Source organism: Octopus bimaculoides, chromosome 11 (assembly GCF_046866305.1).
Source record: "Octopus bimaculoides isolate indiv1 chromosome 11, ASM4686630v1, whole genome shotgun sequence".
Lineage (NCBI taxonomy): Eukaryota > Metazoa > Mollusca > Cephalopoda > Octopoda > Octopodidae > Octopus > Octopus bimaculoides.
In genome coordinates, this window is record NC_142938.1 from 57,786,484 (window position 1) to 57,802,998 (window position 16,515).

Genomic DNA, 16,515 nt, shown 5'->3' on the forward strand with positions numbered 1-16,515 from the left:
AAACATAAACCAAGATTGTTTAAATACTTTTAGAATATAAACATTACCACTATAAAATATGTCCCTTGTTGAATTCTTGATTGAACTCTTACTTCTCAGTCTAATAATAACAAAAGTGACAACTTGTGTAGACTCGAGGTGAGATGAATTTTTGACTGGATTTTAGAAAAATCATGAAGTTAAACCTTTCCATTTCCATCTTCTTATAAATCTGAAGCTTTCATTGCTAAATAATACCATCTATATTAGCTATACAGTATAGAAATACCTTACCAGTGGCAGATAAATAAATATTGGAATTTATACCAAAATGAGCAATTTTTAAAAATATATTATTCAGACATTTTAATATTGATTTACAAAAAAAAAAGGGTGCCCTGTGATAGTTGTTGTTGAAACATTATGATTATTAAAAAACACCATGATAATTTATTTACATGCATAAATAAATATTAATGTCATGACTGCTAACAGTATACTAATTCAACACTAGTTAGCTAACAGTGCTAATATTTAGTTGAATTGTTATATATATCAATGATTGATGAAAACTTAGACATATAATGTTTCACAATGTTTTGTTTTTGCTTACTTTATAGGGAAAGTTACACGAGGCTGATAAGGTAGTGTACTAAGGTCTATCAGGCTACACTAGATTGATAAATATCTCTAGTGTATTTTCCTAAATCTGTTTTTTTTTTTTTTTCTCATTATTATTTCATACTCATCCTCATCTACATCATATTAATATTGATAAGTTGGGTTATTTTTGTGTGTGTGTCTTAATTTGCCTGTAAATATTGTATTTTCTGCTAGTATTTGCAACATTGACATGTCTGTCACTGAATGTAGCAAGAGTTTAATTGATTTCTCTTGCATGGCTTTTATACAACTCTACATCTAAAGTGAATGTTCTGCTCTTATCAACCTTTCTTTTTCATTAGTAATATTTTTTTCATTTCTATCTTTACCCCTCTTAATAAATTTTATTCTTATTTCAGTTATATTAATTTATTTGCTAACTTACAATTTAAAAAGAAAATTATTATTCAAATTTGAATATATAATTTCTTATTAATTTTTTATTTTTTTGCTAACGTTTTGTTTTCTTCAAACAGTTCATTAATATTCAAAATAGAAGCAAATTCTATATGTTGTTTATCCTTATGTAGTGGGCGCTATTGTAATATATCTATCTGTTGTTGTGCTTCTATCTTTTTATGATTTGAATTTCTCTGGATTAGATTATCAGAAGTAAATAAACTAATGAATAAAACATCTTCCTTTCTAATTAAATAGTATGTATTATGGGGTTTGGCTATATACAAGGGACTTCACTTATTAAACAACAATGTGCACATGGGTTCATGTTTGATTCACTGACTACAGCTTTACATTGAGGCTCAACAGGCTTACATGTCTGTTACAGTGTATAGCTGTGTGTGTGTAAAACTTTGTACCTCATTTAATAAACAATAGGATGTTAAGTATGATGTGGGTATTGAGATATGATAGTGAGAATATGCAAAGACTGACTGAAAAAACAGGCAAGCATGTTCTGTTGGATATGTAATGTTGATAAGCATGAACTCCAGAACACAAGTGCTCTGAGAGAAAATTTGAGCATTAAAAGCAAATACCTTTGATGCTCAAATTTGCTGTAGTCTATAAGAGGTATTTGCTTTTAATGCACAGGTCCAGTGGATTTCAAAGGGAGGAACGAATTTATTGCTACATTGTTTATAAATTGTCATGTGAGAGTCTGCATGACAGTTTAGTATTTGCATGTAATCTTTAGTTTGGCTCTTAATGTCTGCTTTTAGTATCCTGCATAGTGTGCATGTTTAGAACTTTTATGATACTTGTATGTGTTTTATAACATCATGCTTACATTAACAACAACAAAAGAAACAAAGCAAAAATACATTATTTTCATGCAGTCTTAACCCTGTGATATATACGCGTTCATCTGTATACAATATATGTTGGTGTATAGGATGGACTTTGATTTTTTAAAAAAAATCAGTTTAAAACTAGCATCTGTCTTAAAGACCAAGTATTAAATTTAAAGCTCACCAGCCTTTGGTTTAGCATGTTACAAATCACACAGTGCATAACACTAATATATCAACTATGATCCTACCTTTTACTGAAACATATAAGTATATTATTAACCTGTCTAAAATATTTTATAATGATTGCATAGTACACTTAACTGACATACATTCATCACTTTTTGCAGAATAAAAATGAATTGCATAAACCTTAATAACCAAAAATATTTTGCTTAATGCAATTAACAATATTATTCCACTAGTCATTAGTATGGTTTTTTAAAGGATTATTGGAATGGTAACTGCTCAGCAGCGAGTGCTGGACTCCAACATTTGAATGTTATCCTAATCACTAAATAAAAACATTTATAGCTTTGACAACTTCATATAACTTTAGTTGAAGGTTTTGAGTAAGTGTTTAAAAATCGTTAAAATATGTGCCTCATTTTTGTATAAAAGTCCTGTATGTTAATACTTTTGTTACCATAATTCAAAGTTTTTTTTTTTTTTTCAATTAATTTTGAAAATAATGAAGAATTTTGTAAAACAACTTTGTCATTATTAATCTGGTGTTTAAGGTGGCAAACTGGTAGAATTGTTAGCATGCTGAACAAAATACTTAGTGGCATTTCATCCACCTGTACATTCTCAGTTCAAATTCCATCAAGGTTGACTTTGCCTTTCATCCTTTCAAGGTTGATAAAATAAGTACCAATTGAGCCTTCCCACCAGATTTTAGGCCTTGTGTCTATAGTGGAAAAGATTATTAATTTGGTGTTTGGAACATAAATTAACATGAAAATTTGATGGAAGGTTTTAATTTATAGATCATTTTAAAAACAAGTTCTCTATATTGGTAGAGTCAGGGGCAATTTCAGGCAGGTTCGTATCAAAAGGGTTGAACCTTAACCAAAATTTATCGCCTGTTGTGAAATATTATCAAGAAGTCTTATATTGTGACTATAGTGCAAAAACTTACATTTTATTCTGAGGATTGTCTTTTATACTACACCACCCTTTCATCAACATGCCTATTAATTAGTCAGCTCTACACACAAATGTATACACATTCTTATATGCATTTGTCTACACATAAATTCATTCATGCATCTATTTTTTAACACACACACACACACACACACACACACACACACACACACACACACTAATGCAGACACTTTTACCACCACTCATTAATAAATAACCAAAATATCTGACATACTGCTTCTTACAAAAGAATTTTTTTTTTCGTTTATGTTTCTTACTCATTAAATCTAATATTATTTCAGTTTTTTTTTCTTTTTATATTTTCTTCATTAACAAGAAATTTCTGGAACTATTTCTTCTAATGAATATCAACAATGTTTGTATTGATGTGGTGTTGTGCATTTCAGAATTCATATAACAATGCAAATGACTTTTATTTTATGCTAGATGTAGAAACACAAGATGCCATCATGTCTACTGACAACTTCCTCCTGAACTTAGGAGTTTCCTTTCTATTCTCTTTTACTGAAAACCAACTATTTCACAGCAGGTATAACCTGTTGCCTTGCTGATCACCAGAGATGGGGTTGGGAGGAGAGGACGTTGCAGTGTTTAGCTTGTTGATCAACTTCCCTTTAACACCTGTATTTTCTTCCTCACACTTCTTTCCTTTTTTTTCTTTTATACTTTTTTTAATATTCTGTCAAGTACTGAAATAACAGAGAATGGTATTAAGCTTATAACTAAATTTTCTGAGGCATTTAATTATGTCCTATGTTCTCAGTTGTAATCCCACTAATTTTGATAAATACCAGCAAGTTCTAAGGTTAAATTAGCCAATTCTAACCTTCCCTAAATTTGTGTCTTTGTAAGAAATTCATTTGGTTCTTTCTTGTATTCTTATATTTTAATTCTTTCATTTTGTTTTTCTGCATTAGTTTTCATTTACCATTTATTTTTTTCTTCACTGTCTGATTCTATTTAAAATGCTTTATTGAGCTAACAGATTTGTAATTATCCTTTCAAATTCTTTTTACATAAATATATATGACCAAAATTACCATCCATTCACAAACAGTTTATATGCTCCCTTCTAAATGTCTTCTCTTCAAATATATTTAATGCATTTTACTACTCAAAATGCATAAACTTCACAAACATTTCTATGGTGTTATTCTGTACTACATCCACAAATTGAAATAAGTTTTGCATGTGTATTTCAATGATTCTGGATTCATCTTATTTGCGATAGAAATACTTCTCAATTGAGAAGTTTTGTGTTTATCAGCCTGCTGAGACTAGAAAAATTATCAAGCTATTTTTCAGCTTGATACTATATATTAATTAAAATCAGTCTAGGGTTGAATAAAAAATGGAGCAGTTGACTAAATATTGTATTGAAGACAAGATAGAAGTGATTCTATTAGTTCATTTGAGGTCATTTCTTAGTTTGTAAACATATTTTGATTTTGCATATGCATAGTTTTATTTATTTATTTATTTATTCATTTTTTGAAGTTGGAAAACTTGGAATTATTGGTTGATGTTTCTTTTCTAAGCTGATTTGAAAATTTAGACTTTGAAAACATTTTCACTTTCTGATACCACCTCCCTATTTAATTAGTTTTAGTGGTACTAAATTGTATTCATTGATAGTGAATTTCTTTCCTACTTCTGAGCTGGTTCAGCTAGAGAATAGACATTTGTCTTTAGACTCTCTGTATCCCAACAAACTATTTGGAATTTTGCATAAAACTTTCATCTTTATTTGATGTATCTAGGTAAAGTAAGTCTGATTAAACTTAGTACCTTTCAAGTTACCTTCTTAATTAGGTTTTATTTCAGTAGAGGAAACATATATCTTCACGGTGGTGCACCAGCATGACCGCAGCCACTTGGCTGAAACACATAAATAAATAAATAAATAAATAAATAAATAAATATATAAATTATACAGAGACCCCCCCTCCCTCTTAAGCCAAAGGTTACAAAATATAGCATCTGGCTCTATCTTAGATTATACCTTACCATCTGAAGAAAATGGGGAGGACAAGTTGCATAATGCACTCTTGACTATAACAAATACTGGATGATTAATATTAAAATGTCATTGATCATAGTTCTGACCCAGGGTTAACCAGCAACAATAGTGCTCACTCTGATAGATTTCTCTTTGAGCCATAATTAGTTATTTGTGTTTGCCAGGAATGCAACAAAGGACACAAACAAAGGAGTTTATCAACTCAGTCTGTTGCCGTTGTTGTATTTAAAAGATCAGTAACTCTGTATCATATACATTTACTGTTCATCAGCAACAATGTTATTAGCCTCAATATCTGTGGCTCATAAATTTCTTTGCTGATATCAGTAAAGAGCTTTGCCCTCTGTTTTGCCATTTAACCCTGTTGGCAGCAAATACTTTAGTTCAGAACAGCATGTTAAGTCATGTAGATAGATTTCAAGCTAAAACTATTTACTTCCTAGTGAATTATTCTGTTTGATTAACTGTGTGAGTCTATCAGTTAATTAGTATTTGTGGAGGATATGATGAGTTATAAATATGTGTCCTGTCCAATTCTGTTGTTCTAGTTCTGAAGTTGCCTCTAATTTCAAGCATTTAATTGGTATTTTTGTCTGTAATTAATGTAAACAATATCTGAAGTTTTGCCTTCTTCTCACTAAATACTAATTAGATGGATTACACTTATTTTCTAATTAATAAATATTAACAGATTTTATTTGTTTTTTAAAAATGTTTTACTTCTGTCAGACTTCACATTTCAAATATCTGATGTAATATTTAATATGATCACTACAAAAAACAGAAATCTTTCTCCAAAAATATCTCTATAAATTTATGTAAAAAAAGAAATTAAATAGCTAGTTTGAACTGCAAATGATAAGCCCTTGCATAAATTTAAATTGTGAAACTATTGTCACTGATATTTATTACACTTATTACAGTAATTGTGTAAATTGAAAAATTATTGTTTTTTGTATTACTTTCACTTTCATTTCAAAGTAAATTAATCTATATTTTTTTTCATTTAATCTGGAGGGTTTTTTCTTTCCTTTTTTGTTTTAAATCACAAATTTATTTGTATATTTTTTTTATTCAAATTTCCAGCAAATTAAAGCTGCAGAAAGATATCTGAAAAGGCTTGAATTCCATTTATCAAAGGTAAACACTCTTAAGTAATAAAATTCATAAGAAGGGTAGATGTGTGTGTGTGTATGTATATATATATATATATATATATATATAGGGAGAATTCACAAAAAAAAACAGAAGACAAAGACAGGTGGTGTAGACAACAAACAAATGTATTAGTTTAATGCTCAGGAAGTGAAAAAGTCTTTAACGTTTTGAGCCTATGCGCTTCCACAGAAAGAAGCATATATATACATGCATACATGTGTGTGTGTGTATATATATATATATATATATATATATATATATAGAACTGAATGTGTTATTATCAAGTCAATATTTAATTTTTTTTAAATATATTATTATGCCTTATGAAGAGTACATTAATATTCTGCTTAGGAATTCTTTACTTTTTGGTTAAAATATTTAATTCCTTAGTTTGTATGCATTCTAAGTTTTAATATTACATTGGCTTTAGATTGGTGTGCGTGTGTGTGTTTTAGATTTGTATGAACATTATATGTTTTTGTGCAATATCATCTTTTTCATGGTGATTTTCTAGCATGACCACAGCTAACTGGCTGAAGCAAGTAAAAGACTAAAGGGTGTGCATGCATACATGCACATACATAAATTTGTTTCAATCATTTTTGATTTTGTCAGAGGTGAAAAAAAATCAAAGAAGAATTTAAATGAATTTGAAAGTTGATATCTTTTATCTTTTACTTATTTCAGTCATGGGACTGTGGGCATGTTGGGATACTGTCTTGAAGGATTTTGATTAAACAAGTGTACCCCAGTACTTATATTTGGAATCTGGTACTTATTCTCTTTGGCTCTTTTGTTGAGCTGCTAAGTTTTGAGGGTGTACACAAACTAACACCAGGTATCAAGAAGTAGTGAGAGGGCACACACACACACACACGTGTATGCATGTATATATATGCAACAGATGGGTTTCCACACAATTTATATCTCTCAGATTCACTCACAAAGCATTGGTTGGTCAGTAGGTAGGGTAGAAGGCATTTGCCCAATGTGCTGCACAGTGAGACTGAACCCATAACCACATAGTTGTAAAGTGAGCTTCTTAACTATGCAGCCATGCATATGTGTATAAATATATTTTTAACTCTGCTTTTGGAAGTATAGAATTCTCTATTTAGTCTGAATACCCTTGTTCCCACAACCAACCACATAGTACGTGTTTTTTTTTTTTTTTACAATTATACACTACAGCTTATTGCAAATTATATTGCAGCTTATTATAAATGTGTTGCAGTTGCTCATGAGAGAAATAAAACAATTTGTATTGTTTTTCTGAACAATAGTAATAATTTCTAACATTTGATAGGTCACAGATATGTAGTGCATGATGTATAATTAGTTTGATCGACTCTGCCATGCTATATTGTTTGTTACTTTTTAATTGTGACAAATTCTATTTTTTAAAGTTTGATTGCAATCATTTTTTGGAGGGAAATATTATTTTATAACAGTTAAGAGTATAAAATGCATTGTAAACTATATTTTATATTTTAAGAACTTCAAAATAAGTTAACAACAAAAATAATTTAATAAGTCTATTCCTTGCATCTTTTTTTTCTTATTCTTTAATTTCAGTTTCAAACTTCTAATTCTCTAATCCTTTCTTTGTTAATTTTCTAGATTGATGAGTTACAAGATTGCTACATTGTTAACCAACAACTCCGTGAAGGTAATTTAATTTTGATAATTTGGTTTATCTCATTTTTTTATATCCTGTATAACATAATATCAAAGTTGGAATAATGTCTTTGATATGCAGCATATTCCATAACCACATGGCCATCATATCTTTTATCTTTTACTTGCTTTAGTCATTAGACTGCAGCCATGCTGGAGCACTGCCTTGAAGAATCTTCTAGTTGAATGAATCAACCACAGTACTTATTTTTTTCTTGAAGCCTGGTATTTATTCTATTGGTCTCTTTTGCCAAACAGCTAAGTTATGGGGATGTAAACACTTCAGCCCTCATGGAGGCAAATACAGACAGAAAGAGAGACAGATAGACAGACACACACACACACACGACGATCTTCTTTCAGTTTTTCATAAGGCTTTAGTTAGCCTGAAGCTAAAATAGAAGACACTTTCCCAAGATGTCACACAGTGGGACTGAGCCTGGAACCATGTGGTCGGGAATTATTTAAAGATAAGACCAATATTATTTCTGCAAGGTGTCTCAATACATTTACAAATGTTTATAAAATGTGTAGATAGAAATGATGAGGTACACATTCTACACATCGATGTTCAATGTTATCATTTATTGATTGGTTGTAATATAGTTGTCATATATGTTAACTATAAGTGCAATGATAATACCAATATGATGTATTGTTTATTTAGTTATTGCAATGGTAAGTTGTGTCTGTTGTGCTGATTTCAATAGTGTGTTGTTAAGTCTAAATATATCTATGCTACGAAGGACACCATTTCAATGTTTGAAGACAAGTTTTAGATTCCTCTCCTACATTAAGCTATGTTTAACTCGCTCACTCTCTTTCCCCCTCCCCCTCTCTCAGTTATTTAATATTTAATGAATTTATCACTCAGTATTTAAGTCAGTGATTGTATAAATGATGGCATTTTGATACAAATGGTAATGTCAACCTTAAAGGAGCCGTAAATAACAGTGAAGAAGTTCTGTTTCAAAAATGTAAACATATATCTAGGAAGGTCCATAGATATTTGAAAATATTATAAATCAAATAGAACAATTGGTGTGGCTGTGTAGTTAAGAAACTTGCTTCCCAACCATGTGGTCTCACAGTCGGCCTCTTCTGTTGTAGCCACTGGCCAATCAAGGCCTTGTGAGTGGATTTGGTTGCGTGTATAATTTGTGTTTATGTGTTTCTTTGTCTTGACACCATGCAATGATTGTAAACAAGTGTCATCGTCATACAAGTGGTGGTGTTTGTTTTTAGTCTTGCATGAATAATTTGTCTGGCTATGTGGAAATATTATCTTGCTAGGAAACTGGTGAAAGTTGATGACAGGAAGGGCATCCAGCCATAGAAAATCTGATTGAACAAACTTCATCTGACCTATGCAAGTATGGAAAAGGGGATGTTGAATGATGATGATATTATTACTATTGCTCTGGACATAATTGTAAATGTTAATGTCCTTTTAGCTTTCCTTGAAAATTCAGGTATTAGCATAAATCCATACATATAGTTTACTGATTAGGACTGGCTAATCTAGGATCAACTTAGTAAGTTGACAATACTGAATGTATTAATTCTCAGAAACCTACCATAATCAATAAGTGTTTGATAGTTGTGTGACCATTCAAGAAACTCAATCCAAACACTTGGCTAATACTATCTGTGTGTGTGTGTGTGTGTGTGTGTGAGAGAGAGAGAGAGAGAGAGAGAGAGAGAGAGATAAGCTTCATAAATTATTTTCTCCCCCAGTGAATTTGTTTGAGTTTTCATAAGTTTAAATTAAGCTTCAATTCTATTTTCTATATTATTTAACAGGGGCTCGTAACATGGCTCGAGCATATGCAAACACACCTGGCTATAAGAAAGGTTCCTTAACCAGTGTGAAATATGGTTTTAAAGAATGCTCTCAGGTAAAGTTATTATTCAGTTTGTTATTTTTTCATTGCATTGCCCCATGTTACAACAACCTCAGGTTATGAAATATTGTGCATAGAAAAATTGGAAACAGTGACCACTAATTTCAGGATATGGTCTGTAATTTCACTCTTATAGAAACTCGCATGAATTTTTAACAATTAAAAATTACTCTTTCACCAAAATGCCACTTCTTGATGTTTTAGCAAAGAGCTGTATAGTTAAAAATTTGGGAGACTATAATTGTTATACATTCACACATACACACACACACACACACACATACATATTGTGTGTGTATGTGTATGTATGCATCACTATAAGCACTTATGGAATGTGATGTGGAACTTTTCATTGAGAGTTCTTGTGTGTGTGTGTGTGTGTGTGTGTTTGCATGTATTTTCTTGAATTACATTGATTTTCTGTATTGTGTATATATGCCTAAATCAACCTTCACTATCATCATTGTCTATCATCTACACCAACAAAACCATTATCAACACCAGAACCAATTCAACTACCTCCATTACCAATCCACTAACTCCTTAATGACCAATAATAACAGCAGTATGAACAAGATAAGTGACTATATCTAAGATAAAAGACAATAATATGAGATAATGCGGTACTCTAATGTATTTAAAAGTTCAATGAAATGTCTTTGATCTTTGATCATTGAGGATTGACTTGTGATTAAAGACTGCTCCCCGCATCACCAAATCAGTACAACCAACAGTACTACCACTAACCACCAACTTTTGAATAGCCAACTGGCAACAACAGTAATAGTCCTAGCATGTTAGAAACGTCTGTAGCTACATATATTGTATGTCAGCACCACAGTGTATGTGTAGTCAGGAGATTTTATAGCTCAAGCTAGAGGTGCAAGGAGTGAAATGCCTATGAGTGTGGTAAACTCTTAGCTAACTGCAATCATACAGTACTTTCATCCACCTCATTTCTTCAACCTTTCATATCCCCATTTTCATTCTTACATCCATAGGAATAAGATGACAATTTTTTGCGCTTGCAAAGGATTTCTTCTCTTATTTGAGGGGGATAATTCTAATTGAAACCACTGTTGGATTCATCTACAAGCTAAGATGTCTTGAAAGAAACTATCAAGTGGAACTGAAAGCAGTTGTATGAAAAGGAACCACAAAGGAATTACACTGGATGTTAAATTTGATGTTTTTAAAAAAGCTTGATGCAGGAGAGAAGAAAATCAGTAACATTATCAAAGCATTAAAACCTGCAATGTTTACGTAGGGAACAATACATGACAACAGCCAAATTTTCAGGGATGCATTGCTTCTGCAATGCAAGTTTCTCATTTGATTCCTTTATCTCAATAAAAGACAGTTTTAGATATGTAGAAGAAAGGTAATTTTATGTAATAATTGTTTAACAGAAAATAGCATTTAAATAATGCATATCTCAAATACTTTATGCTTAGTTTTTTTTTTCTGTGTGTGTGTGTGTGTGTCTACATAAAAATTTATCTCCTGGCTGAAAGAACACTTTTATTTGTTATAGACTATTCAAACGTTTCAACAAATATTTTGGCTGTGTTTTTTTACCTTTATAATTTTTTTCTAATGTTTTATTCACTTATGTAAATTTTATAAATGATGTTTTGGAAATATCAGAAAGGTAAACACCAGCATTGTTCTAGACTTGTCACCAACTATCAGAATTATTGGAATATTATTGATGTCCATTGGGAAACATTTGAAATGAGAGATGTTAAGAGTGGAATTCTTGTTTATTGTTTTGCTACAAAGCTGAACAGCTATAAAAACATTCCAACCTGTGTTGATTACAATTGTGGTGGAATATTAGAGAAGACTGTACAGAAAAGAAAACAAGAGTCCAAAGAAATTTAAAATTTTAGCCATTATTTAAAATTTCTTAAATCTTATAAAACTTAGATATCATTTATTGAAACAAATTATGCAAAGTTTTCAAATCTTAATATATTTTGCAGTTTGTTTTATTCCTATCATTCATGTAATAGTCCATTTTCTGTGTTCAGTTCCTATTTTTACTTTCATTTTTCATTATACTGTTCCTTTCTGCTTGATATTTCCTTTTAGTTCCTCTTTATCCATCTTTATCTGATAAAGTATATTCTGTCAGAACTGAATGCTTTAGAAAGTGACTGCATGATAGAGGGCAGCAATTCTGAGGAGGAGGGATTCAGCAAAATGTTTGATGCAGCATCTGGGAAGTGAGACACATTAAGAGTAATAGGTGGAGGAAAGCTAAGTGGGACAAGTGGGCCTGGAAAGAGTATGAAGGCAGGTAAAGAAGAGCAGAGGTTATTACTGTAATTATAGGCAGAAAGAAGAACCAGCTTGTCTGTGAGTTATTGCTTGAGGTTTGTTGGGATTGAATCTTTGCCAGTTTGTCACATAAGAAGTTGCTGTTTGTACACCTGTTTCAGAACAGCAAAACTTGATGCTTGCTATGATGGTGATCATCATCATTTAATGTCCATGTTTCATGCTGGCATGGATTGGATGGTTTGACATGGAATATATCATGCTCCAATGTCTATTTTGGCATGGTTTCTATAGCTAAATGCCCTTCTTAATACCAAACATATTACAAAGTGTACTGGGTGTGTTTTTTTTTTTGTGTGGCATCAGCACTAGTGAGGTTACCATGTGGCTTGCAAGACTATGGACCCTGAGAGTTGAAGGTTAAAGTATGAGAAAAAGCGCAGAGCAGAAAAGGTCTCTTGCTAGTGAAGAGTTACATGGCTATTCGCATTTCAGAAGAGTGGATGGGGATGATTGAGTTGGGTCTGGAAGAGGTAAAAATAGTAATGTCAGAGTGAGCCCTCAAGGTGTGAGGGTCTAGAAGTGAATAGAGACAGAAGGTGCAGAAGTTTGGGTGGGTAGAGGTTGTAAGAGTGAAAGACAGGGAATGAGTGAAGGGTGAATATAATGAGTGTGATGAAAGATAATAAGTTGTGGAAGTAGGGAAGATTAGGTGATAACTGTAGAAATTGGACTGAGGGGTAGAATTGTGGGTAAGGTGTGTGTGTGGGACGCATGGGTGAAGAGCAGCAGAATTATAATGATGTTACAGTACAGGGGAAAGATATGAGAGAGAAAGAGAGAGATGATATGTGGTTTGGTGGGTTGCGAGTGGGGTAGGAGAGGTGTGGTGCATGGGAGAGTGAGATATTGTGATAAAGAAGGAGAAATAATTTGGTGGCTTGATAAAGCGGTGGGGGGGGGTGCCTTGTCTGATACATGAAGCATATGATCTATGGGGTGATGGAGAAAGTCACAAAAGTGTGAAGTTGAGGCTTTTTTACTTATCAGGAAAGAAAAGTAAGAAAGATTTTTGGCATAGGCTGTCGGGGTGGGATTAGATGGACTCCTTGCGAGCAAGCAAGCAAGCCTCAAAATTCCATGAGAGAAGCAAGTGAACCCCACACTTGTATGAAAGAAAGATTATTAAAGAGAACAAGAACATATTGGTGAGAACATGAGTATATTAAAGAGGAAGCAAAAAAAAAAAGAGCAGCTTTAGCACATTAGAATTTAAAGTAGTGACTAGTTGTAGTAAAATCAAAGATAGGAAAGCAGAAATTTGTTGCTTATCTTGGTGACCTTTACACACTTTGTTTTGTTGCCATACAAAAAAAAAAAAAAAAATGAAAATAACACTTTAAAAGTTATAGCTTTAGCTGGAGAAATATAAGATATGGACTCCAAATATTTGTGAGTTATAAGCTATGTTAGTTATGCCTTAGAAAAAATGCTGAAATCATGATATGATAAACATCATGAAAGTAGTTGAAACTTCCAAGAGTACCAGTTTGATTGCCATTGGCTAGGTTTGTGCCTTGGTGTGCCATTTCGAGAACCATTACTCTTGTCTTATTACCTCTACCTTAGCGAAGGCGGAGGTATTGCTTGCGGTTGTGTTTGTTTGTCTGTGCACAAGATATCTCAAGAACTGGTGGATGAATTTGGATGAAACTTTCAAGGATGTTTGGTCTTGTGACTGGCATGAACTGATAAGATTTTAGGATTGATCTGGTACTGGACAATGATTCTGGATTATTTTTCCTGTTTTTTTGCTTAATTTTTGAGAGCAGTTGGGTTCATTTTTAGTATTCTCATTTGTGAGAGCAGTTGAGTTTATTTCAGACATTCTCATTTTAAAATTCATCTCTGACTAATCATTGAGAGGATGTTGGTGTTGCCTTGGTGGAGGTTTGCGCTCTCTGAGTGCTCGTTATAATTCATTTATAGACTTAATTAGCATAGTGTAGTCTTCAACTGGAGAAAATGTTACGTGGCTTGTATATGAAGCTGGTGAGTGGTGTTATATTGAGCATATCAAGCAAGCAGTGCTTATCAAGTGTGTTGTCTGGTGTCTGAATGAGAAAAATAATGTTTTAATTTTGTTTACCTGTTTAACCATTCTTAAATAAATTTATATACTTCTTTCTTTTTCCAGACAATGTGTGCTATTGAAGCTCAGTTAGAAAGTATGATGGGGACTTTTCATTGTAAATTAAAAGGTATGTTGAAGGATGTTTTAAAGAATTGATTGTTGTCAAAAGCATTTTGCTTGTGAAAAATTGCAAAAGATGTATAAAATCCACTTTTTATTATGACATGATAGTAAAAAAAAGCTCTACAGAAGGAAGAAGTGACGCAACACACTGTAAAACACTTGAAACATTTAGCAGTACCCCAGTATGAACACAGCCAACTCGACAGAACTATTGTTCTGTCTTTGACTTTCATATGAATGACAGAGAATGTGAATTGTAAACATGCATCTAATGAAAGAGGAAGAACTCATTGTTATTTATATGTTTCTATGTATATATTTATTGCCCACAAGGGGCTAAACATAGAGGAGACAAACAAGGACAGACAAAGGGTTAAGTCGATTACATTGACACCAGTGCATAACTGGTACTTTATTTATTGACCCTGTAAGGATGAAAGGCAAAGTCGACCTCGGCGGAATTTGAACTCAGAACGTAACGGCAGACGAAATACTGCTAAGCATTTCGCCCGGCGCGCTAATGTTTCTGCCAGCTCGCCGCCTTCTATGTATATATGTTTCTATGTTTAGTGTGTCATTTGACTCTCTGGTTTTAGGTATTTATCAACTTGCTGTAATTACATGAAATTGAACTTGAACTGTTGTTTATAATTGTAGATAATTACTGTTAATTCTAAAATGAAGGTTCAAGTAAAATTTGAGGAAAATAAGCAGGCTTTATACTAGGAGAACTGGTTGATGTTGCTTGCTCCATACCTGGTTTGATAAAGCAGACATATACTCGAAGGTGTTCCAGCTGAGACTATCCTGTCCTTTTATGAGCAAAATTATATATATGGGATTACATTATCTCAAGTGACTTTTTTTTTTATGATGATGGTAGCGTGTGATTTAAAGATATAGCTACTATTTTTACCAGATCAAGCAAGTGTAGAAGTCCATTTGTTGGCTTGAATTTGATGATTAGCTACAGGTTACTTCTGAAGAAGTAACTCTGTGATCAGTGTCATTCCAGTTGTGACCTTCTTGTCTATTTTTTAGACTGTATCAGTGACGACAATATTTAATTTATTCTGTTATTTCTGATACATACTGGGTATGTATTAAAATTATTGTTAGATATAGGAAAACAGATTTTAAATCCTCCACCACATGTAGCGAAAATCCTGATCTATATTAAGTTTATAAACTCCAATTATTATATATGGTCCTTTAAATTTATGAAGACCAATGAATAAAAGATTTCAGCATGGCTTTGTTGATTTTATACTTGTTAATTTATGTCATCAAAAAAATAGCTGAGTAATTCTTATTGGTTAAAAATAAAGTGTGAAAACAGTGTAGTGGCGAGATATCTGAATGAATAAAGTATTGAGCTAACAGTTTGTAAATGATAGACAAAATTATATCTACAGTTGGAGATTATTGCTTGTAGGCAAAAATACTTTGTCTCCCATGTCTCAGTTCATCAGAAATAGAAAATATATTGTAGAGGAAAGATACCCGCAATAAGATTGGTACCTTAAGCAGTGTGGCAGAGTATATCTCCCATCTTCCTAATACAAGAAAATCCTGGCTTTAACTCCTGTAGCACTTAGAAAGATTTCAACAAAGATTTGAAGAGAAACCTATCAGAGAGAGAGATTGCTTGCATGTGTGTGTGTGTTTGTGTTTGTGTCATATCTTGGTTTCTGAGTTTTCAATCAATAGTCTTAGAGTTTTGTCAAATCTCAAGTGGAATTCATTAAGATGCATCAAAATATGACTTAATATTTTCTTTCACTTTCTCCAAATAAATGCCATAATGCTATTTTTAATGAACCGTCTCTCTCCCCTCCTACCTCTCATACATGTTTGTTGACTTTAATGTGACTATTTAATCAATATTTTCTATTGTTTTTTCATATTTTTAAAATTAATTTATTATTCATGACATTTTCTTGAACTCTGTTAAATGTGCCTGAGGTAAACTTCTTGTCAGACCATCTGCATCTCATTGTATTTTAGTCTCCATCTTAAATTGAATTCATTTTCATATTTACTTTTAAGCAATTTTTGGAATTATGTGTGCGTGTTGATGTTATTACTTTTGTCTTTATCTAAAATCTATTTATCAAAGGAAATGATTCTAAGAATTTATAGCTGTCATTGGAG

General features: G+C 32.1%; 1 protein-coding gene across 11 annotated transcripts in view; it reads left to right on the forward strand.

The window, feature by feature from the left end:
* Positions 1–16,515, forward strand: part of LOC106876994 (rho family-interacting cell polarization regulator 2) — a 193,981-nt gene that overhangs the window by 142,718 nt on the left and 34,748 nt on the right. For 6 of the 11 annotated variants that reach the window (XM_052971871.2, XM_052971867.2, XM_052971869.2 and 3 more), the window contains 5 exons: positions 600–623; positions 6,169–6,222; positions 7,861–7,909; positions 9,721–9,815; positions 14,302–14,365. In XM_052971871.2, coding sequence (XP_052827831.2) covers positions 600–623; positions 6,169–6,222; positions 7,861–7,909; positions 9,721–9,815; positions 14,302–14,365 — 286 coding nt within the window. The remainder of the gene's footprint in view (positions 1–599; positions 624–6,168; positions 6,223–7,860; positions 7,910–9,720; positions 9,816–14,301; positions 14,366–16,515) is intronic. The other 5 variants (XM_089360183.1, XM_089360185.1, XM_089360184.1 and 2 more) reach the window with 1 other exon arrangement.